This window comes from Mirounga angustirostris, unplaced genomic scaffold, assembly GCF_029215605.1.
Source record: "Mirounga angustirostris isolate CCGP_5_RB_7025 unplaced genomic scaffold, mMirAng1.0.hap1 SCAF_10, whole genome shotgun sequence".
Taxonomy (NCBI): Eukaryota; Metazoa; Chordata; class Mammalia; order Carnivora; family Phocidae; genus Mirounga; species Mirounga angustirostris.
The window spans coordinates 95,207,746-95,232,497 of record NW_026991718.1 but is presented as its reverse complement, the minus strand read 5'-3'; the positions used below and the strand labels follow the sequence as shown (position 1 = coordinate 95,232,497).

The 24,752-nt window shown below is 44.5% G+C and overlaps 1 protein-coding gene across 2 annotated transcripts in view; it reads right to left on the bottom strand.

The window, feature by feature from the left end:
- Positions 1-545: 545 nt before the first annotated feature.
- Positions 546-24,752, bottom strand: part of DZANK1 (double zinc ribbon and ankyrin repeat domains 1) — a 62,499-nt gene continuing 38,292 nt past the window's right edge. For both annotated transcript variants that reach the window (XM_064572771.1, XM_045885366.3), the window contains 12 exons: positions 20,700-20,792; positions 19,061-19,183; positions 17,869-18,033; positions 16,115-16,322; positions 14,567-14,670; positions 12,419-12,493; positions 10,288-10,384; positions 9,743-9,840; positions 6,382-6,462; positions 5,752-5,879; positions 2,385-2,459; positions 546-1,956 (listed from right to left, as the gene is read on the bottom strand). In XM_064572771.1, coding sequence (XP_064428841.1) covers positions 1,833-1,956; positions 2,385-2,459; positions 5,752-5,879; positions 6,382-6,462; positions 9,743-9,840; positions 10,288-10,384; positions 12,419-12,493; positions 14,567-14,670; positions 16,115-16,322; positions 17,869-18,033; positions 19,061-19,183; positions 20,700-20,792 — 1,371 coding nt within the window. In that variant the 3' untranslated portion in view covers positions 546-1,832. The remainder of the gene's footprint in view (positions 1,957-2,384; positions 2,460-5,751; positions 5,880-6,381; positions 6,463-9,742; positions 9,841-10,287; positions 10,385-12,418; positions 12,494-14,566; positions 14,671-16,114; positions 16,323-17,868; positions 18,034-19,060; positions 19,184-20,699; positions 20,793-24,752) is intronic.

Below are 24,752 nucleotides of genomic sequence, written 5' to 3'. Positions count from 1 at the left end.
ACTCAGGGCATGGAAGTTACCCCTGAGAGCTCCAAGAGGAGAGATTCTGGAACCCATGGGCCTATGGGGCCTCCCCTGTTCCCTGAGCTCTGGGCAAAATGGTCTTGAACTCCATACCCTCCTCCCTGAGTGTCAAATCCAGAGCCTGTAGGGTGAGCTGCAGCACCATCTGGGGCCCTCACCCACCTTCCTAGCGTGAGGGCCGCACTTCGCTTCCGCCTTTGGAATCTGGAACCTCGTGCCGTCACTCCTGTGGCCCACCCTGCATCAAACCATAAAGGCAGAGAAGTCTGGGAGGGGTCGTACTGCACCGGCTGAGCTGACACAGCGCACACCGCCCCGACTCACGGGACCCTGCTTACCTTGCCGCAGCCCTCCAACACAGACGGCCGGGTGGGACGGGGGCTGGCCAGTGCCCCCCAACCCCGCGTGGGGGCATCGCTTCCAGCGACTCTGAGCCTGTCCCCGCCCCACGCCCCAACTGCAGACAGTCGCTGCCGCAGGAAAGCAGTGCAGGTAGTGATGATAGCAACCACTCAGCAAAGTCGGTTATTTATTGTGCGGAATTAATCATTCAGAATTAATAAATATTCCATCAACACACTTTAACAGAAACTATTTAGGGACTACACTACTGCAGCGCTATCACCCAAGGACTGAAATAACAATCTGAAAAAAGACGTAAGTCAAAATGACACATTTCCTGCAGATGGCTGATTCAAGGCTTGTTTGTCAACCAAAGAACAAACCATAACAATAGGAATATTGATGAGCTCAACATCAGAAAGAACATTTTTTTTTAAGATTTTATTTATTCATTTGAGAGACAATGAGATAGAGAGAGAGCATGAGAGGGAGGAGGGTCAGAGGGAGAAGCAGACTCCCCGCCGAGCAGGGGGCCCGATGCGGGACTCGATCCCGGGACTCCAGGATCATGACCTGAGCCGAAGGCAGTCGCTTAACCAACTGAGCCACCCAGGCGCCCAACATTTTTAAAATAAACTTGATCTTTATGTACTCACTTGGAACCACCTACGAGATATATTAAGGAAAAGAACAAGATGCAACACATCGGAAGAGTGTGTGGTTTGCTAGTACTTGTCTTAAAGAGGGCAAAGAACGTATCTGTTATCTATATTTGTATTTTGTGTAAACCCTCTATGTGCAGATGCATATATTATATACATGTGCTTATATAATCCTATCCTATTTCTGGAAAGACACAGATGACACTGGTATCATTGGTGCCTCTGAGGAGGGGATGTGGGTGGCTGTGGGACAGGGATGGCTGAGTTTTTACTACATAACACTTCATACTTTTTAGCTTTGAATCATGTGCAATTATTATCTACTGAAAAACAAATTTATTTTTTAAAATTGTTAAAAGATTTATTCATTTATTTGAGAGAGAGCACATGTTTGCACAAGTTCAGGGAGAGGGGTAGAGGAGAGGGAGAGAGAATCTTATGAGCAGACTCCGTGCTGTGCATGGAGCCCAACGCGGGGCTCTATCTCAGGACCCTGAGATCACGATCTGGGCCAAAACCAAGAGTTGCCCACTTAATCAAAGGCACCACCCAGGCGTCCCCTGGAAAATAAATTTAAAAGAAAATTCTAAAATAAGCAGCAAGAAACCCTTAAAAAAAATACATGTTAAGTTCGTCACCATCCACAGCATATTGGGAAATGCCCACATGGTGGCTTACAGTGTCATATTAAAAAAAAAAAAAAGTCTTATGAGTTCCTCTCAACCTCAATTCTCAAACCACAAATACACATCTCAGAAAGAAACAAAGAGCCAGAACTGGATGGTCCTGTGCAGGCCTTTGGGTCTAAGAGTCATCCAGGCTGAGCTTAGCAGCAAAGAGCGAGGTGACGACATCATCCCCAGTTTGCAGAGCCAGGTCATACGGTGTCTGGCCATTCATGTTCTTCTTTTGGATGCTTGCATTGCATCTGCCAAGGGAATGGGCATGAATAGAAGGACTCAGGCACTTGAACCTGAGGGCCTGGCTCTTCCCTGACACAGAGGCCAGTCTGGGAGCCTCCTGGCCCCACCTTCCTAAACCTGTCCCCAAGAGGCCACTATGACCCCCACTCTCAAAGGAGGCTCTACCCTGAAACCTTGAGGGGCTCTGTGATTTCAACACGTTCAACTGCCAATCCTGCCCATCGGCTCCCATTGCATCGAAGTCCTACAACCAAGTATGTTTGGTGGGGGGACAACATCTGCATTGTGCTTTTAAGAGCCCTCAGTGCTGGGGACCCACAGTGGGATGGTGGCCCCCATTCACAGGGTTAACTGTTCAGGAACTAGGGCCTTCTGAAAGCATCATAGGTCAGCAGGGGCCCTCAGAAGTCTCTCCCAGAGGCCGGAAACATACCGCAGTAAAGCAGCGACACACTCCCTTCCTGCCAGGCCAAGCAGAGTTGCTTCATGAAGAGGTGTATTTTGGAGCCTGTTTGGGGGGGGGAGGGGGGAGAAAATCATCCTGCTAAAGCAGTTGTAATGCAGGATGCTGTGGGCTGCGAACAAAGTCACACCAATGACACCAACCCTCCTTTATCTTTCGTCTTTCCTTTCTCCCTGGTAGCACAACTGTTTGTTACTTCACCCCTCATGTTCTTTGGGTCTTTATTAGGCATTTACCACTGGAACTTACATGTATTCCCGGGGCTGCCACATCTGAGTAGACGCATGATCTTCTTTCATAACTCCCTCTAAACTGAGAGCAGAGCGCACCTTCCATTTATGAGGTGGGGAGGGGGCACCATGGCTGGATTTTCTGTGTAACCACAGTTCAGTCTGCGGAAGTAATGAATTGTGACTGCCGACTCTAACTCTGTACACTGCTCTGACTCCAACAGGGCAAGGACGCTAGAGGGGACACCCTCTTCTGTTCAGAGCAGAGGCGATACCTGTGAGTCTGTTCCTCTTAGTAGCTTGGTGTTATATCACCAGACCTTCTAGAACGTGTTTTGTACAGCAGGTACACCACGGTGTTCTGTGAATTTGTGTTTTAAAGAAACTCTACTATGAATGCACAAACTACTCAAACGGTTTATTCAAATCTAAGTATCACGGTAGATGAAGGTACATTCTCTCTTTGTAAATCATGAATTACCTAATAGACTAACTCTCCACAGCTGAACCTCTAAGAAGCAGACTGATGGTTACATCCACCCCTCCTGGCTACTGGGGCAGAACTAAGAGACAGAATGTTTGAAATTGCCAGTGAAGGAGGGTAGCTGTTGTCCAAAAGCAAATGGCACTTCTCTTTGCCCATCTCTTAGCAAGACCTTGAATCTGTGTTCTTGAAATCTGCCAATAAGAGGAATCAGCTTTGGTGGAGGATGTGTACCTTTCCTTAGCCATCCCTTTGGGTTGAATATGAGTGTATTCTGGTAGGAAAGAGACAAACATTGGAAACAGAAACACTAGGGAGGGGCTTTCTGCTACCTGCCAAGCCAGTGGACAGAAGTTACCTGGTGTAGACGCTGCTCCACTAGTCAAACAAGCTGGGAATGCGGGGAGGAAGAGGTTTTGTTTTTTTTTTAAGATTTTTTTTTATTTATTTGCGAGAGAGAATGAGAGAAAGAGAGCATGAGAGGGAGGAAGGTCAGAGGGAGAAGCAGACTCCCTGCTGAGCAGGGAGCCTGATGTGGGACTCGATCCCGGGACTCCAGGATCATGACCTGAGCCGAAGGCAGTCGCTTAACCAACTGAGCCACCTAGGCGCCTGAGGAAGAGTTTTTTAATCGTTGTTTGCTAAGGAACAATTCACTGAACCTTTTTTATGGGAAAGCCAGATCTCTGGATGGCTTGTATGTGAGGAGCAGTAGGATAGATGGAGTCCTGAGGTCATGTTCCTGGATCTACAGAGGTTCAGCCAGGGGGTAGAGGCCAGGCTGACCCAGGTCTAAACACTTCGAACTAACAAATATAAAGCAGACAGCAGAGTTGGCTTTCAGTGGAGAAATCTGCTTTCTTCTACTGGCATAAACTAAAGGGGAAGAAGAGATCTCTGTGCTCTATTTTGAGGGAGGGCTCTGGTCTAGCTTTCCTCCCTCCCCCTCCACGTGAGCTAGATTCTGCTAACCATGCTAATGCAGTGGGAGTGACAACAGGCTATTACCCACCATTCAGACAGATGGTACAACCGCAGAGTTAGACTTAGTAAAGATCACGTGTGGGTAAATGTCAATTTATAGAATGGTAATGAAGTAAGAATGGAAACTGAGGAACAGCAAGGAAAAACAGGTAATCTGTTCCATGTCCAGAGTAGTCCAGAGTAGTTTCTTCCTCTCAGCGGGACTTCTCATAAGTATCAATTCAAAATCTGTTCAAGAGATTCTGTATCAACCACAGACATTATACATAAGTGCTCCAAGAAAAGCTTGTCTGAATTGTACAAATATAAAATACACCTTCGTGGGTATTGAGGAGGGCACATTCTGCATGGAGCACTGGGTGTTGTGCACAAACAATGAATCATGGAACACTTCATCTAAAACTAATGTTGTAATGTATGGGGATTAACATAAGAATAAAAAAATTAAAAAAAATTAAAAATAAAAAAAAAATAAAATACACCTTCATGCCAAACATGGTGGCATTATTTTTATGAATAATGATAACCCAAGTGTGGGGCAAATGAAGAAGCTGACAGAGTATGAAGAATGTGAACCCCAGGGAAAGGTGAACAAGTAAATTCCAGCCACCAAATACGTCCACCAAATGGGCCAAACGTTCTGCTCTAAAATAAAACTAAAAAGAGGTGGTGTCTACCTGATATAGCTGTCCTATTGGGCAGAAACATAACAGTGCACACAGAAAAATTAACTGGCATATATTGTGAATAAAAACACTGGAGAAAAAGTTGAGACGGAGGAAAACAGAAGCAAAGCTATCTAACTTTGGCTCCGCGTGCTGGCTTGACACACTCAGCAGCACGATTCCCTGGCGGGCCTTGATCTGGTCTCAGAAGTAGGTCAAGGGGCAGCAGGGTCAGATGGCTGCAGGACCCCTAGAGAACTCCCAGTTTGGCAACTTGGTTGGCAGGCTATTAGCAGTTAACATGTGGAACCCATCCTCAAGGAACTGTCCACCCCACGTTTCCAAAGTAATTTCAGAGAACAACAGAATCCCAAGGCTGCGAGAGGTCAAGAGGCAGGAGAGGCCCGAGACCAGGGAAGTGACAGAAGTACCCAACAGGACTTGGTATCTGCCCATCCTACTTCCCAGCTGTGGAAACCAAGGCATCAGATCATGTAGTGAACTTAGATGTGCAGTGTCACCCCCAGTGTGTCAACATCCAGAGACAACTGGATAAGGTTTTCTTTGTACAGTAACTTCATGGCTACATTTCCATAGGGACTACACTGGGCCCGCTCTTCTCTTAGCGAACTCAACAGTTCAGATCATGATGAAAATAATGTGGCTTAACATCCCCAGAGTGAAGGATTTGCCGGCCCCCGCTCAGTGTAAACTCGCGAGCTAACAAAATTTATCATCATTTATAAAACCTACAAAAAATTCGGCAATCCAATAATCCACTTAAAAAGTTTTTGTTTTGCCCAGGTTTGAAAAATAGTGGCAGTGAAGTCTCTTATTGAGGCCCAAATGGGTTAAGATGGTTCCCGAGCAGTGCCAGCGGATCGGGGCGTACGTGTGGCTGGACGCTGCTAGAGCAAGGCCCCGAGGCGGCAGTTGGCCACACCAGGACTCTCCTTTGACGGTGTCTTACTTACGGGCCCCAGCGCTGCTCTGTGTCTGCTCCTCTCTGCACGAGAACTGGAATCACTTCGGGGCGCGTGTTCACAACAGCCACGGTAATCACGGGTCGCTCTTCACTGTCCCTGCAGTTGGGGTCTGCTCCCTGCAGCATAAGGGAAAGGACAGACTTGCCGCAAACCCTGCTCTCAGCAGCATGCAGTTGCCATCCTGCGAAGTGTAACGCACATGCTTGCCGGAACTAAACTGCTTTACATCAAAAGAGAAGAGAATCAGGACACCCAAGATCTAACCGCCCTAACTCGGGTGATAAAACTTCTGCACCCCCCATCAGGAGGGGCAGGCACCCCCCGAGCCTCACTTCTTTAGGAAACATGAAGGTCACATGGGGTCACAGGCCAGGGATTCTGTCCACCTTTATGCACATTATTTGGGCTCATATGACTTTTCTCTTTGCTATAAAAACTAGCAACCAGGAACAATTACTGAAAAGTTCTTGACTGGCCATTTAGTCCACCTCCAGGCAGTTTTAAATGAAATGGCACTGTGGTTATCACAATACTGAACAAGACTTGCATCTGGAAGAGACAGAGGTGAAATGCAAGGCTGAAATCCTCAGAGAGACTTGTTCTTTGAGTTGTACTTACCTCCTCAAGCAGCTGTTCAATCACAGAGACTCTCCCTTCCCCTGTAGGTCCGACTTCCTTCAGCAGGAGCCTGTTTTCAGGCTGCAGGGTTACACAAGGTCATTTCCACCGCCGTGAAATAGCACTGTCCCCCTTGCCCAGACCCAATTCCCAAGGCAAACACTTCCTCTCTAAGGTTAAGTTCTGAGCTCCAGGGACAGGTGAGTGTGAGTGTGTGTGTGTGTGTGTGTGTGTGAGCGTGTGTGTGGTCTTCTACACCAGCAGCACAAAAAAACCCTAGCTAATGTAAATCTTGCTGGTCTCTGAAATCTTGTCTCGGGGAAGGATACCACATTGACACTGTTTTATCTTTATAAAGGACAGGGATACAATGAGAAACCTCACCACCCCAGAAACCCCACACTAGTTTTATTACAAAGGAAATAAATATTCCTAAGAAACGCAACCAGGTGAATCCTAATATTTCCTCTGCACACTTTTATAAAGTGTTCAGAATCAGCCTCTGAACACTATAAAGTGTTCAGAATCAGAGTGTTCAGAAAACGTGCTCACCTGAGGCATGAGTGAACTGATAAAGTCGAATCTTGTTTGGGGGAAGAAAAAGCTCTCACCTGTCATCAGAAATCTGAAGAATTTATTATATGCTCTGTTTTCAAAATGTGATGAAATTCCCCTTTCTATGCAATCTTTCTTTATATAAAGGATTGCAAATGCTGGTTGCTACAAGGCTAAAGATGAAGAGACAGTCCAGAAAGCTGGAGACATTGCTTTCAGTATGTTTCCACCACTGGATCTGAGGGTGACCCGGGGTGGTAGGTCCCAGGACTCCCGTTTTCCTGTCTGTAAAGTAGAAATAATATATCTACCCCCTCCTGTCTTTTTGGGGAGCCATTAGGATGGGAGCCTGTGAGCCTTCTGGAAGAAGATCCCGGGTTCAGGCTGTGTCCCTTCCTCCCCCTACTCTAAGGTGATTAGCTTGGAACAAGGTACCTCTAATACTTTCTAGGGGTTCACTAGAAAGTCTGGGGGGGCACATTTGTTCTTACTGAATTCCATTCCTTATGGAAATTTATACTAGAATGCACTAGAATGTCACCCGCATGAGGTCTGAGACCTTTATAGCTTTTGTTCATGATTTATTTTCACCACTGAGAACTGTGCCTGGTATATGTATGCTCCAAATAACCACTGAATGAGTGAACCACTGGATGCTGTTATTATTTGTCTGATACTTATCCCCTAAACACCAATGAGAAAATAAAGGCACATAGCAATGGGGAGATTTGGGTCACATACAGTGTAAGTGGGTGTAGTCTCCAAAACTGTTAAAGTTTATGCAACACTATACTTCTCTTCTACTCAATATTTTAAACTGAGAGAAGGCCAAGAGTGCAAGGAATTATACACAATACATGTTAATATAATTCTAAGGTCTTCTTCCCAAATTTATTGGTGTTTATGAGATGCAAAGCATGTGGTGGGAAAACCCAAGATGAGGCGAGAAGTCACCTGCCTTTGGAGAAATCATGATACAAGCTGGACACCAGTACACACACCCCTGAGGGTGCCCTGAGGGCCTGGCTCCATGGAAGGTGGAGGAAAGAACCCACACGTGCCCATCTTCATCTTGGGGGAGACCCAGGCTTTGGGCTTGTTGCTAAGCACATCTGTCCTCCCTACTACAGCCAAAGAGGACTGACTGAAAGGCAAGGTGAGTGGCTGAACAAGGGCACCCACTGTCTCTTTCTCCAAAGCTCCAGTTAAAAGTGTTCAGTGTTCATGGCCTGTATTTTTGAAAAACAAAACTCTTAACAGCTGTGGGAAACTCTGGAAGGGTGCCATCAGTGGATCGGGAATTGTGAGGAATTCCAAAGATTGGAAGTAGCTGGAATTTGGCTGAGAGGGAAAACAAAGCAAAGAAAAACCAGCTGAAGATGCCAGAGATAGTAGTCTGTTCCCTCCAGGGAGCCCTGCAGAAGCTGAGTTAATCAACAAGGAGGGCCAGTGTTGGGCGCAGGCTGGATTCATGAGCGTTCTATGAAAGGGCTTTGCTGGTGAGTGGCTGAGATGAGTGGTGTCTTCCTCTCTCTCCTCCTTTACTTTTTTTTCCAGAGAGTTCATGATCTGCCTAACAAAGTCTTCTACTGGGAGTACTGGGCCCAAGAAGGGCAGAGCCCAGATCTCTGTGACAGACACAGGGAAGGAGAATAAGGAAGGAAGGACAGCTCCATCCAGGAATGAAATATGCTAGAGCCCTTCACAGCACCATCCTCACCTCCAGAGGAAAGGCAGCTTAGGGGACCGCAAGGCTTTCTCCTGCCCTCCACCGAAATACCCTCCAGGGAGGCTGGCCCCACAGCATGCCCATCCATGCCCATGGGGACCTGAGGCCCACACACCCATGGCAGGCACTGACACTACTCAAACTAGCCCTTCACTTGTCAACATGACCTGGCAACCAAGCATCATCACATATTTGAGACCAACCAAAAACAAGACAGACAAAGATGGACAGACAGAACTGACCCCAGAGGAAACAGAGGTGATTCCGGGAACTAATAAGAACTTTAAAATAATTCTAATTAATAATCTCGACATATTTTAAAGGATTCCATAAAATAAAAATACACTTCTAAAAAAGGAACAGAAAATGAAAAAGTATTCTTCCATTTAAAAAATCTCAAAGGAGGGCCACCTGGCTGGCTCAGTCAGTAGAGCATACGTCTCAATCTCAGGGTCGTGAGTTCAAGCCCCATGTTGGGTATAGAGCCTACTTTAAAAAATAGAATGGGGGCGCCTGGGTGGCTCAGTCGTTAAGCGTCTGCCTTCGGCTCAGGTCATGATCCTGGGGTCCTGGTATCGAGCCCTGCGTCGGGCTCCCCGCTCTGCGGGAAGCCTGCTTCTCCCACTCCCACTCCCCCTGCTTGTGTTCCGTCTCTCTCTGTCAAATAAATAAAGTCTTTTTAAAAAATGAATAAATTGGGGCGCCTGGGTGGCTCAGTCGTTAAGCGTCTGCCTTCGGCTCAGGTCATGATCCCAGAGTCCTGGGATCGAGCCCCGCATGGAGCTCCCTGCTCGGCGGGAAGCCTGCTTCTCCCTCTCCCACTCCCCCTGCTTGTGTTCCCTCTCTTGCTGTGTCTCTCTCTGTCAAATAAATAAAAATCTTAAAAAAAAAAATTTAAAAAAATGAATAAATAAATTAATTAAAAAATGGAATGGAATGGACTAAAATAAACAAGATAAAATAAAATGAAGTAAAATTAAAAAAAAAATCTCAAAGTAAAACATTCAACAGAAAAAAAAAAAACATTCAACAGACAGGCCTAAGAAGACAGCTATAAGGACAAAAGAGTACACATACTGTGAGCTGCTCCTTTTCTTGAAACTTTTTGGTCTTGAAATTCTTTGTCCTCTTGACTTTTTCAGTGGTGTCTGAGGTGCTCTGGCTGTAGTCACTCACTGAAATGACAGAATCAAGGACTAAAACGATGCCCCCCTGCCACTCCCACATATAAAGAGCTATCCTACTATCATGCCCCTCGAGAGGTCAGAAGAATAAAATGGCTTGTATAGAAATGTCTATTTTATTGACCCTCTCAAAAGGACTCCTGAAGCCACTCATCTCAGTCCAGGACCAGAGGATGACTGGGAAGGAGGGGAAGAAAAGGGGACTACGGTTTTTTAAGCCCAAAAGAAAACACCCCCCACAACCTACCTCCCCAAGCCTGTGAAAGATTTCAAAAATCTCACTCCTAACTTCAGAGACACCAGAAGAATAAAATGGCTGGAACATTAAAGGAAGATGTGTGGTTGGGCTGGCAAATTTTAAGCAATTCCCTGCTGTCCTTGCCAGGTCAGTGTGTTCCTGGTCGACTGTTTTAAAATCACTGTAAGGGTACAACTCACCCAAGCTGGACCTGCTGCCAAATGGCCCATCACCACCCTTGGTGACACTGCTCAGAAAGTGGCTGCTGAAATCCACGGCCTTGCTCAGGTAAAGGTTCTGGGCAACAGAAAAAACATAGGCACCGTGACTGATGAGGCTGCTGTGTCCCCACAGAAGGAGTGCTCTCCCTGCTAACCTGTTCCTCTCTTCATTAACGACCACTCTGTCTACACATATAGTCAAGCCGGAAGCTGGACATCCCCTCACTGGGACGCTTCGTCCGTTCTGCCTCTTAAGTGGCTCCTCAGCCTGGCCCCTCCTTTCTGTCATTATAGCCACAGCCCCCTCTTCATACACCAGGATCCCTGCAAGCGATTCCCAACCGGCTCCTGCCAGCCCACCTTCCACGTGGGTTGCTCCAGTCACCTTTCTACAGTTTATAAGTAATGGTGTTCTTCCCCTGCTTCAAACCCTTCCATGTCTTGGAATAAGAGTGGCAAGATGGGGAAGCTCAGGCTACAGAGTTTGAACCCTGGCTCTATCACTTATTAGCTCAGGGACCTTGGAAGAAGGTGGCTAAATTTCTCTGTACCTCAGTTTCTTCACCTGTAAAGTGGAAATATCATGGCCTACCTCAAAGGGATGTTGGGAAAGTAAAACAAGGAAAATGGAGGTCTATAAAATTAGGATAGATGATGCACAGTCCAGACCTGGAATTCTGATTCCACCTGGATCCATTCCACAGCATGGCATCCTGTCCCACCCTCACGTGGCTGCATCTCCCACCACAGGGAACCACCTGCTACTGCCTGAACACTAGAACATACAGGCTAAGAAAAAACATATTAAACCTGGGGATAATTACTCCACTTCTATCTGATAGACAGCGTATTGTAGATGCTCTTGGTGCCCACCCAGTTCCACTAACTGATTAGCATATCCCTCCCAGCTGCCGGGTGGGCTGCTAACACCTCACAGCTAGCCAACTGCCTCTACAGATGGGTGCTGCCTTGCTCTAGAGGTTACATCCTTCCTTTGCTTGCCTCACCTGGGACAACTTCATGGTGTGAGCCACACTTCAGAGCTCCTCATGGATCAGGCTGAAGCTAGACTTTATGTATGACCACTCAGCTCCTCCCCCTGCCTTGACTCATGTCCCTCACTCCCCTTCTCCTCATGTACCTCCCTGACCCAAGTTCTGCTGTAGCCACACAACTGAAAACATGGCATTCAGCGCTTGACTTGATTTCAAAACACTTTCGTGTGTGTCAGTGGACTGCATTTTCCCAGCCTCTGGGTTAGGCAGAGCCCATGTGCCTGTCCTAATTTTCAAGACACCGCTAGCCCCCTGTTGGGCACATGGTCAGGGCCTGATAGACACTAGTCCCCATGCTTTTTCTTGCCTTCTTTACCCATCTTCTCAATCCATTCCTTATTCTTTTGTATATTCTGACTTCTGGTCCAGTGAAACTACAGCTGCCAGTATGAATCAGTCAATGTTTGTCACACACTGCAGGCACTGTAGCAGAGTTCCAGTCACCATAGAAGAGGGCAGACCAAGGGAGGCAGAGCCACAAAGTTTGGTTTATTTCTTATAGGTAAATAGGTGAAAGTACATACAGGCAAACATGTTTGTCAGTCTTTCACCTATGCTCAGACTTTGGTGCATATAAGTATGCCTGAGAACCAAAGGACAGATAGGGTGGGTAATTATTCCTGTTCTTACTACATCTTTTTTTTTTTTTTTAAGATTTTATTTATTTATTTGAGAGAGAGAGAATGAGAGAGAGCACATGAGAGGGGGGAGGGTCAGAGGGAGAAGCAGACTCCCTGCCGAGCAGGGAGCCCGATGCGGGACTCGATCCAGGGACTCCAGGATCATGACCTGAGCCGAAGGCAGTCGCTTAACCAACTGAGCCACCCAGGCGCCCGTGTTCTTACTACATCTTTATGTGCCCGAGACCTGGCTTCTCTGAGGTTCAGTACAGTTATTTATCTATTTCTATGAAATTATTGGCCTTTAGCCAAGTCTTACAACATTTGGAATTTATGCCTTTTATGGATTTCACAGAAGCACTTTGATAGAGTGTAAGCTACAATTTACTAGTGTGGTCGATTTTCAAATGAATAGTTTCTAAAGGTTTTACTCACCTTGTTGGATACTTGAATATAATTCAGCCGGATGCTAACTTCACAGCCATCCTCATGGACAGTAGCGGAGATAAGCTTTTAAAAAAAGCATTGGAGAGAATTCACAACCACGCACATGGGCTTAATGTCCTGAGCCAAGAAATCCTGAGATGTTAAACGATAAATTTAATCAAATATTTAATGAACTCAAAAGAAGACAAGAAAAGAAAAACAAAGGAACAAAAGCTAAGTGAGATAGAATATAAGTAACAAAATAGCAGACACCAATCCAGCCATATCTATAATCCTATAAATTGTAAATGAACGAAATTAACGTTCCCATCAAAGAGCAGAGACTGCCAGACTGGATGAGAAAGCAAGACCCAAATTTATACTCTCTAAAGAGACACACTTTAAATTTAATCAAGCCACCTGGCTGGATGTCATCACCTGGGTGTCCTGAGGGGCCAGGCCTTGGCAATCAAGGGCCCAGTTTCAGAGTTGAGCAGCTTTTTCTGTAAGTAGCCGGAGGAATTTCAATCAAACAGGGGTCAGCAAATGCTTAAATAACCAGATAGCAATTATTTGAGGTTTTATGGGCTATATGGCAGTGACAGTAAATATTTGAGGGTTTATGGGCTATATGGCGGTGATAGTAAATATTTGAGGTTTTGTGGGCTATATGGTGCTTGCCTTTTTAGCACAAGAGCAGTTATGGACCATAAGTGAATGAATGAGGGTAGCCACGACCCAATAAAACTTGATTTACAAAACTGGGTGGCAGGCCTGATTCGCCCCACACGCCATAGTTTACAGACCCCTGGGTTAGGCCAAAGAATGAATAAGCCACCAAAATAGATTATCAAAGGAAACTGAACAGTACTTGACAATGAAATAGCTTCAATGTTGGCCTATTTGGTGGCAGAGGATCAAACAGGCTGATTTTCAAAGGTTCCTTCTAGTGTCATACAAACGGAAGAAGAGATCTTCCCACAGAGCTCTTTATAATGATGGGGTAATTCTAGAGAAAGAGCTTGGGGCACAGGGTCTGACAGACCTGCTTCAAATCCTGAATACCCTGAGACCCATCAGTGCAATCCTGGGCAGGTCACCAAACTTTTCTGAGCCAGTTTTCCTGGGTGTCAGATAAGGCTTGTTCAGATTATCTACTGCAGTGTAAAAAAAACCCACCCCTAACTTAGTGGCACTAAACAACCATTTTATGAAGTTCATGGCTTCCAACAGGGCACGGCAGGGATAGACTGTCTTTGCTCCACGCGTCTGACACCTCAGCTGGGAAAACTCAAACGGCTAGAGGTGGCTGCATGTTCGGAGGCTGGAATGACCTGGACTCTCATCACTCGTCTGCCTGGCTCCTGAGCCAGGATGACCTGAGGACTGGGTGCAGCTATGGTTGCAGAGGGGTGCACCTACATGTGGCTACTCCATGGGGCTTGGGCTTCTCACAGCAGGGTGGCTGGGCTCCAAGAAGGACTGTTGGAGGGGAGCATGCCCAGTAAGACAGGAAGCAGTGTGGCCTCGCAGGACCACACCTTAGGAGTCCCACAGCATCACTGCCACCACACTCTGTGAGCCCAACTGCCACAAGCCCGCCCACATTCGAGGTGAGAAGACACTGACTCCACTCTTTGAAGGGAAGACTACCAGTGAATTTGTGGCCATTAAAAAAAAAACAACAACAAACTGCTGCAAAAGTAATATTCCTACTTTGTAGGTTTGTTATGAGCCCTAGAGACTGATGAACACAATGCACATAGTGAGTGCATCGGGAAATGGCAACTCTTATGATTACTATTGCTGCTAATATAGACTGGATTTAAGTGCACAATTTGGCAAGACTAAACTCTTCTGGGTTTTTTAGCTCTGAGCACCAGAGTCTCCATAGCATGTGGGATCTAAAAGCATGGAATGTTCACAATTTACTATCTTAGGTCAGGTGCCCAGAAGCAGACTCGGAGACAAGGCTCGTGTGCAAGTGATTTGTTAAGGCAGCGCCTGCAGGGAAGGACATAAGGAAGTGTGGAAAACAGGACATGAAAGGGAGAAGAGCCAAGCAAAGTGCAGTCTCAGGTGAAGTCAGTGGAGGGAACCTGCAGCCTGATCCCATGGGACTCTCTGGAGTGGAAATTCCATCCAGAGCTCACCCACCTTTCCCATTCTGGGTTCTGCAATCAAGGCCCGGAATTCAGGGTTGTTCTGAGCATAAGACCTGAGGTGGGCAGAGATATGATCCAACTGTTTTCTCCAGTACCCTAAAGAAAAACAAGAAACCCATCCTCATGGATAACTCTTCTGAAGCCAAGAAAGAAAAATGTTCCTGTGCAACATGCATTCTCAGGTTATTTTTCTTTGCCAAACTTTGTGATGGTTTTTACTTACTGAACCTCAACTAGGTACCAGAATAAGTTCCATTTTTGCTCCCAGGTTTATTTTTTACACATGACTGATCACAGAATAGTACAGAATCTCAAAAAAATATATTTTGATGGCCACACATGGGGTCTTTTTCTTTTATTCTTTTAAAATTAATCATATTGAGGGACACCTGGGTGGCTCAGTTGGTTAAGCATCTGCCTTCGGTTCAGGTCATGATCCCAGGGTCCTGGGATCGAGCCCCACATCAGACTCCCTGCTCAGCAGGAAGTCTGCTTCTCCCTCTCCCTCTGCTCCCCCCATGCTATCACTATCTCTCTTTCAAAATCTTTAAAAATAAATAAATAAAATTAACCATATTGAGATAAATAACTTTTAAGTGTAGTTTGATTTTCAGCAAGCGTATATATCCCGATCAATATGAAGGACACTTCCATCACTCCAGAAAGCTCCCTTGTGCCCATCTGCAGTCTGCACAGGGTTTAAAACGCATTTGAATTCAATCATTGCCACCACTTAACACTTGGGAGATTTTGCATGAGTCTGGATTTCTGGTTTCTCATGTGCAGGCAGGAGATGCATTTATAGGAAATGTCCAGAACAAGCAAATCCATCAAAACAGAAAGATTCGTAGTTGCCAGGCACCTGGGAGAGGAGATGTGGGGCACGATTGCAAAATGAATACTGGGTCTACTTTTGGGGTGATGAAAACATTCTGGACATACAGAATGGTGATGCTTTTATACTGCTCCTAATGGGCTGAATATCACTAACTATACACTTCAAAATGGTTAAAATGGTGGATTTTGTTATGTGAATTTTAGAATGGTAAAAGGAGAAAGATAATGGTAGATAGCAATAATGACACAGACTAACATTTCTACTGTAATAACAGCAATCCATATATGCTATTTGATTTACAGACTAGACAATGGAGCTATGAACCAAAACATCAGAGTACTGGGGCGCTGGATGGCTCACATGGCTCTTGATTTCGACTCAGGTCATGATCTCAGGGTCCTGGGATTGAGCCCCATGTCAGGCTCTGTGCTCAGTGGGAAGTCTGCTTGCGGATTCTCTCTCCCTCTCTCTCTTCCCCTCCCCTTCTCTCTCTCTCTCGAATAAATAAATAAAATCTTTTTTTAAAAATTAAAACATCAGAATACTACAAGTTTAAAAGCTATACTATGAGGAAAATTACCTAAAGAAAAACAATGGAATTTACTTATGTATAGAAATAAATCTAAAGGAAGAAAAAACGCAATTTTCTTTCCAAGAAAGAGGGAGTTCCCTACTGACAAGAAAGTGTACCTTTTCCCTCACCTCTTCCTGGGCTGACAGCTGTGAGGAGAGGTTTATGGTCACTCATCTTCTCCTGCCTCTGCTTCTGAGAAGCCATTTCCTGTTCCTTTTTGGCTAGTAGCGTGCCAGATGGGTAGAACAGGCCAGCAGTCTGTGTGCCCACGTCCTTCCGAGTCCCAGCATCAGGTCTGGGTAAAGGAACATTTAGGGACTGCCAGGCAGATTGGGGCTAAGAGCAAGGCAGAAAACATAAAATACTAGAATATAATTTAATTAATTCTTCATATTACTTATAGAAAAGAATTCTAATCAGAAGTAAACATATCTCCAAGAAACTGTACTTTGAACTAAAAAGAGGTTTTCAGCCCTTGCCTCACCTTCCTTGCTTCTGTGTCTCTCAGCAATTCCCAGCCTGATCTATAAAACCAGCCTCATCTGCTTGGCCATTTACTATCTCAAATTCGGCCAATCAACTGAACTGATATTCTCTGCCTTGCTGCCCGAGGCTTGAAAGAAATCTAATCTCTCAGTTCTACAATCCAATAGAAGATAGACTTCACTACTCATCCACAGTCAACCACTAGTCACCAGTCTTTTCTCTGAGATACTCCTTCATCTGGATGTGGGGACTGGGGGGACCATCATGTAACGTTATGTAGGTTGTGCACTGCACAACATCACTGCATCTAAAGGGATACCATTCACATGGTGAGCATTATATATTTGCATATTTATTAGGACAATTTTTCTGGTAGATGGAAGAAAATGTCTTTCTAACAAAATTAGTATATTACAATCAATTTCCAAAAGATCGAAGTCAAGTGTCCTGAGGAAAGAACCCTTTGTCTCACTTGCATATGGTTCTATATGGGCTACTGGCAGCCCCAGGATCCATAAGTCTCAGGCTGGGTTAAGAAGGCCATGAACTCCCTAAAAATAAATGCAAAGTTGCTGAGTGCATGTGCATTCTCTCTAATAACTATCAATCTCCAAATTCTTATAATGAAGAGCTATAAAGAAACCTGAAAACCCTTTATGTAGCTTAGAGAAATTTATAAAAGGCTAACGCCAAGCTTGTTAGAGATTAAGTCCTTCTGAAGATAATCCTGTAAGATTTTCCTTAAACTGTGTGCTGTTGTTATAAATGGCAAAAGCAATTTCATATGCTTGATGTAAGTTTTCTAAAATATAAAAGAGCAGGAGCAAAGTTCCTGGTAGGCTACATAAGAGATTCATGAAGTATGTCTGTCTCAGGGCGCCTGGGTGGCTCAGTCAGTTAAGTGTCTTTATTCCACTCAGGTCATGATCCCAGGGTCCTGGGATTGAGCCCTGTGTCTGGCTCCCTGCTCAGTGGGGAGTCTGCTTCTCCCTCTGCATGCCCCACCACCCCTGGCTTATGCTTCTCTCTCTCTCTGTCTCTCAAATAAATAAATAAAATCTTAAAAAAAAAAAAAAAAGAAGTATGCCTGTCTCATGTATTTTAAATCCATTTCTCCCTCATGACATTGTATTGATTTCCATTATTTATATTATTAGTCTTGCAAATGCAATTAGACCTCCATCTACTATAGATAAATCTTTGAATTCTGAAGAAATCACTCAAGTGTTTAAAGCCTAAATTGATCGAATTTATTTACACATCGAGTTGAAAATCCAAAGGAAAGGTTTACATGTTTCGGCTGTCTTTCCCCGGGTTGATCCACAAGGTGGAGGAAACAAATTCAGTCTTAAGCTCGTCCCCCTGGCACCAGTGCTTCCTACAGTGGAGGCCTCACCTCAGCAAAAGGGCCAAGTTCTCCAGCAGCTAGAGCCAGGCTGTTGTCCAGGCTAAGTCTTGCCAAGGACTTCACGTAAATACCACAGGAACCACAGAATCGGGCAGATGGGTGATTGCTGGCCCCACATTTATGGCAAACAGAGTAGCAAGCAGAAATGCCCGGCTAGAGGACAGAAAATATTTTCACACTTTCATAAATATTAGAGTCCTAATTTTCCCACGTAAATTATTCTCATACCATACAATCCCCAGCCATCAAAATAACATATGCCTATACCCCTGACCCTGCAAGTCTACCTTCTAGACCTTATTCTCCTGACGGACAAGTACACAGAGAAGTATATTTAAGACCATTCCCTGCAGCATTGTGGTTTTAGAGAAAATAACTGGAAAACAACCTAAATGTCCAGCAATAGGGGATGGCTTAAATGTATCATGATACAGACAGATGGCGGTATGTTACAGAGCCACTGAAAAGAATGAGGAAGTTACTAACAAGGTACATTGCTAGGTGAAAGGAACAGAATTAGTGTTTCTATGAAACTACTAGTTTACTTATTAATGCATTGAATGGCTCAAAGAACACACACACTAGGTAACGGTGATTGCTTCTGGGGATAGGCGCTGTGGGCCTGGGATGAGAAGGGAGATTAACCCTTCACATGAAACCTGCCATATTATTTACATGCGACACTTACTCAAAGAAATGACTTTAAGTGTTTCATTAAAAAGGCAATGGGTGCCTGGTAAAGGCTCAGTGGGTTAAGCATCTGGCTCTTCAGCTCAGGTCATGATCTTGGGGTCCTGGGATCGAGCCCCATCTCGGGCTCCGGGCTCAGTGGGGAATCGCTTGAGGATTCTCTCTCTCCCTCTGCCCCTCCCCCACTGGTGTGCTCTTTCTCTTTCTGTCTCTCTAAAGATAAATAGACAATTCATAAAAGAAGAAATACCAAGAGTCAATAAATGATTGAAAAAGCTTAACCTCAAAGAAATGCAAAGCAAAACAATAACAGAGCTTTCTCAATTTAACAGAATCAATTATCTCTGTCCCCAGATTCTTAGGTAAACAGGTGCTAGTACTCAAATCCCAAGAAGTGATTTCTGCAAGGCAGGGGAAGAGGAGGAAACTGGCTCTCTCTAGGGTGGTGGTGAGGCCTCGGCACCAAGAAGCTCAGATTTAAAATACCCACCGTGGATCCACACCAGTCACAGAAGCAAGCCTCCCGGCGATTCCCGCGACCACACTTGGAGCAGGAAATGGTCTCCCCTTTCTGAGTGGACAAAGGAGGGGCTTTATCTCCACCGCGCATGCGCTGGGGAACACAATGGCTTTTATCAATAGGCAGATTAATACTATATTCTGCAATCTCCCTCTGAATCCAGGGGGATAAAGCTCGAAATCATTGCAAACCCTGGAATAAGGTATTTTTGCCCCAAAGAGTAAAACTACGATGAACTTCACCAATTAATAAATTCGTACAAAGAAGACACATTCCACTTTGCATGATCTCAGAGTCCTGGGATAGAGCCCCACGACCGGCTCTCTGCTCAGCGGGGAGCCTGCTTCTCCCTCTCCCACTCCCCCTGCTTGTGTTCCCTCTCTCGCTGTGTCTCTCTCTGTCAAATAAATAAAACCTTTTTTTAAAAAAGTGCATCTACTGTTCAGGGTGCCCGGGTGGCTCAGTTGGTTAAGCATCCAACTCTTGATTTTGGCTGAAGTCATAATCTCAGGGTTGTGAGATTGAGCCTGCATCCGGCTCTGCGCTCAAAGCAGAGTATTCTTGAGATTCTTTCCTCCTTCCCTCTCCCTCCCCCTCTGCTCCTCCCCCATTTTTGTGCCCTCTCTCTCTCAAATAAATAAATACATAAGGGCACCTGGGTGGCTCAGTTAAGCGGCTGCCTTCGGCTCAGGTCGTGATCCCAGGGTTCTGGGATCCAGCCCCGCATCGAGCCCCGCATCGGGCTCCTTGCTCAGCGGGGAGCCTGCTTCTCCCTCTCCCTCTGCCTCCCTCTCTGCCTACTTGTTCTATCTCTCTGTCAAATAAATAAATAAAAGCTTAAAAATAAATAAATACATAAAATCTTTTTAAAAAAATAAATGCATCTACTGTTCAAGTGGATTTTTTTAAACATAACATTGCTTTAAAGAAAGAAAAGGTATTTTTTTCCATTCATATTAACGCTGCTAAACAAAGAAAAGACATAAGCTATCGGACTGAATACACATTGTTACTTCTATGGCACTTCAGTGATATATACTCTCATTGCAACATCCAAACTCTGATACACCATTCAAAGAGAAATCAAATCCTGAAAACAAATTCAATTTTGTAATTGTTCCTGGAACAGTTTTGCTGATAGGTGAAACCCAGAGACAACTACATCCCTGACAGGTAATAACGTCAATTTCAGTTGCATGTACTCCTATTCCCTCACTTTAAATACTCCAAATAGGCTGGTAGAAAATCCAGAAGTGGGTACACACCATGTTCTCAATTTCAAACAACAGCATGGCCCAGTCATAAAGACATACCTGACCGTGAATGAAATACAAGTGGGTCTACTTCTCTGCTGGCTGCCACCAGCCTTCTGTGCAAAGTTATTAAATGAAATTGTAAGAAATTGCTGATTTTACTGAGTTAAGACTTTGAAAACTATTTTGTATTGGTGAATATATAAAGTCCTCTCCACATTTAGAAATGTTGCCTTCAGTATGTCTCTCCAACCTCCCACTTCTTCCTTCCTCTGCAGATTATATTTCTTCATTATTATTGAAATTGGACATTTAGCAGCCACCAAATAGATGCCTGGTCCATGCTGTCAACCTACCTCTTGAAATGAAGGCAGGGCCCCCTCACAGGTGACACAGTATTTCAGGTGAGCTGGATTCCCTGTGCCACAGGTGCGGCAGACTACTTTCTCCTTGAAAACAAAGAACGAGAAATACATTTTTCTCTGAGCAAACAATCGTGCAAAGAAATCATCAAGCAGTCTTTTCAATCAACCAGCTATGGACCCTATTTTAACACCCAGACCCTGAAACTGGATTGGTTTAGGAATGATTACAACATAGTGTCAGACAAATAAAAACCATTTTAAAAGAAACTCCCCTGGCCCTGCCCAAAGAAACAAAACTCAAAATGAACAAACTGAAAACAGGTATTCATTTGGCCTCAGAAAGACAAATAAAAAATTTTGCACTGATTATGTATGAGTTTTTTACTTTTTTTTTCCCCCAGTGAAAAACATGATGGTAGGCTCTTCATCTCACGGCCTGAACAATAAACAGAAAAGTCCAAGACTAGCAAAAGCTTACCTATGTGTTTACAAGTCATCTTGTAAACAGCCCATGGGGCTTCATGTTAATGAATTTAGGTTTACTCTATAGTTCCTCACTCAGAAATGCAAAAATGAAAAGACTGTCTTAGAAAATAAATGGTAAGTACAACTTTCCAAGTTAGGAAACTGAGGATAAGTAGCAATACAGAGAGGAAGGAAGGAAGGAAGGAAGGAAGGAAGGAAGGAAGGAAGGAAGGAAGGAAGGAAAGAAGAAAGGAAGAAAGGAAGGAAGGGAGGGAGGAATATTAAAATAGTCTAACTAGAGTTCAATTATTAGAGGTTTGGTAAAACCTGTTCAGTCGCTGGACTACTCTGCACTATCAGGATACTATCCCCTTCACTTATCAATGGTCAGTGACACTCAGTGTTCCTTTCTACTCCAGTGCCTACATTTCCCAGGTGTCCTGAAACTGACACCGTATGTTCTGAAGCTGTAGAGGCAAAGAAGACGATCAAGAGAAAGTCCAACTCCCAGGATTGTAGTTCCAATGCCACTAGGTAGGCTATGAAGTCCCTGGCCTTTCCAAGTCTGGTTAATTTCACTCTAGTAAAAGACTCCAAGTTCTTGCAACTCAAAGAACTCCTAAAGTGCAAATGGCCGACTGACTGCTATTCAAAATATCAGAGTATCACAGATTCGCTCTCTGTGGATCCTGACACTCCCTGGTTCCAGCATTCTTCAAAGTTGCTTAAAGTCTCTGTAGCATAATCTGCAACTGCCAGAGCTTTTCTGTGAGATTTAGGGCTGTGGTCTTCCTGGAGACTCAGAAAAGATCTGGTGACACTCAAGACACTCCTTGAGAAGTGAGTCAAATATCCTGTCCCTGTGTTAAAAAAAATACTGAGATCAAACAAAAATAACAAAGCTGTTTGCTGCAGGAAATATTCTGGAAAGACTGTAAACCAGTAAGGCTGCTTACTTATTCAGTCCAATAGCTTACCTCAGGATCCTCATGCTGGCAGGTCCCACAATCCAAAATTAGTATATCCCCACATCGTTAATATTTCTGTGTGTGTGTGTGTGCACGCACATGTGTGTTCGCATGCACGTGTAGTGAGAACACCTAAAATCTACTCTCAGCAAATTTCCGGTATACAAAGATGGATATGTTAATTAGCTTGACTGCAGTAGTCATTTCACTATGTACATGTATACTAAAACATCATCACCTTAAACATATAAAATTTTTATTTATTTTTTATTTTGAGAGAGAGAGAGAGAGTGAGCAGGGGTGGGGACAGAGGGAGAGAGAGAATCTTAAGAAGACTCCACACATAGCACACAGCCTGACGCAGGGCTCAATCTCACCACCCTGAGATCAGATCTGAGCCAAAATCAAGAGTCAGATGCTTAACCGACTGAGCCACCCAGTGGCTAAAATTTTTATTTAAATAAATTATTAAATTTTTTATTTAAATATTTTAAATTTTTATTTAAGTAAACTATTTTTTTTTTTTTATTTGAGAGAGAGAGCATGAGAAGGGGGAAGGGTCAGAGGGAGAAGCAGACCCCCTGCTGAGCAGGGAGCCCGATGTGGGACTCGATCCCGGGACCCCAGGATCACGACCTGAGCCGAAGGCAGTTGCTTAACCAACTGAGCCACCCAGGCGCCCTTAAGTAAACTATTTTTAAAGCTAGCATGTCATAACTTTGCCCGATCTAAACTAACTCTGCCCTATCCCAATCCTGCCTTGCAAAACTCCCTTTTAAATTTTTTTAACTAATAAACTTCATTTTCTAGAGCAGTTTTAGGTTTATATCAAAACTGAGCAGAAATTATAGGGAGTTCCCATATACTTACTCCCTGTTCCCACACATACATAATCTCCCTCACTGCTGACATCCCAGACCAGGACGGTACCCTCAGTACAACCAGTGAACCCACACAGACATGTCATTATCACCCAAAGTCATAACTGACCCTGGCGTTCACTCTTGTCAAACTCTTTTTAAAAAATCACCCACAGGCACCTGGGTGGCTCAGTTGGTTAAGCGACTGCCCTCGGCTCAGGTCATGATCCCAGGGTCCCGGGATCGAGTCCCACATCGGGCTCCCCCTTCTCTGTGGGGAGCCTGCTTCTCCCTCTGCCTCTGCCTGCCACTCCCCCTGCTTGTGCTCACTCTGTCTCTCTCTCTCTCTTTATGTCAAATAAATAAATAAAATCTTTAAGAAAAATAAAATAAGATAAAAAAATAAAAAATGACCCACATGCATCACTAAAACCCTATAAACACCTTTCCTTGACTTCTCTGTTCTGAGATACTATCAAGACAGTCAAAGTGGCAGTCTACGTACTGTTTCAGGTCCAGTAAACACAGCCTTCTTGGCCAGCAGGCATTTCTAATGGTTTTTTGGTGACTTTTTGACACCATGTCATGGCTTACTTCCTTGAAGAGCAGTGGCCATGATCCACAGATAGAAATAATTTTACATCATAATCACTACAATCATAGATGTCCATAGGGATGACTTGGGATTGAGGCCACTATCAGACTACCTTAAAGAAGATGCTAAACATCTGTGATGAGGACCTTTTTTTAAAAAAGTCATTACCCTCTGGCACCTGGGTGGCTCAGTCAGTTAAGCATCTGCCTTTGGCTCAGGTTGTGATTCCAGGGTCCTAGGACTGAGCCCCATGTCTGGCTCCCTGTTCAGTGGGGAGTCTGCTTCTCTCTCTGTCCCCCACTTTGTGCTCTCTCTCGACCTCTGTCTCTCAAATAAATAAATAAAATCTTTAAAAAAAAGTCAATACCCTCATATGCTGGGGCGCCTGGGTGGCTCAGTCGTGGAGCGTCTGCCTTTGGCTCAGGTCATGATCCCAGGGTCCTGGGATCAGGCCCCGCATCGGGCTCCCTGCTCAGCGGGAAGCTGCTTCTCCCTCTCCCACTCCCCCTACTTGTGTTCCCTCTCTTGCTGTCTCTCTGTCAAATAAATAAATAAGATAAAGTAAAAAATACCCTCATTTGCTACCTTATCCATAGCATTTGCAATGTGTCTAGTTGAATGGTTCTAAGCAATTTAGTGGACCCAACTTAGTTATTGGGGTAACATTTTTCCTTACAAGGTAGTTGGGAGATGAAAACAATTTTCTAATCTCCCAAATGATAAGCTCTCACAAAATGAAGTGTGGAAAATGTAGTAGGTCATTGCAAACTTCATCTCAAAGTGGATTTTGTAAGTTACCAAGCTAAAGTTCTGCTTGATGCAGAGTTGCAGTTACCCTGGCTTTAGCCCCAAATCACTGTGTGAACAGCAGGAGTCTCATAAGGAGGTAATTGCCCCAGTCACGTGAATAATCAGATCTTTTTCAGTAATGACTTCAAGAGGATACCAGCCTTAAGCCTGTCAGATTCTAGGAACCCAATATGACTGGAGACCTGGGGGTATACTATATGTGCTAGTTAGAGCCCAAATGAAATTGATGATCTCTTGGTAAAGGAGAATTCATGTGTTCTTGTGAAATGAGAGATGCTCAGATTAATTTTCAACTTTAGAAAATGGCCAGTGGAATACATTTGTTTAAAAACCAAAACAAAGCTTG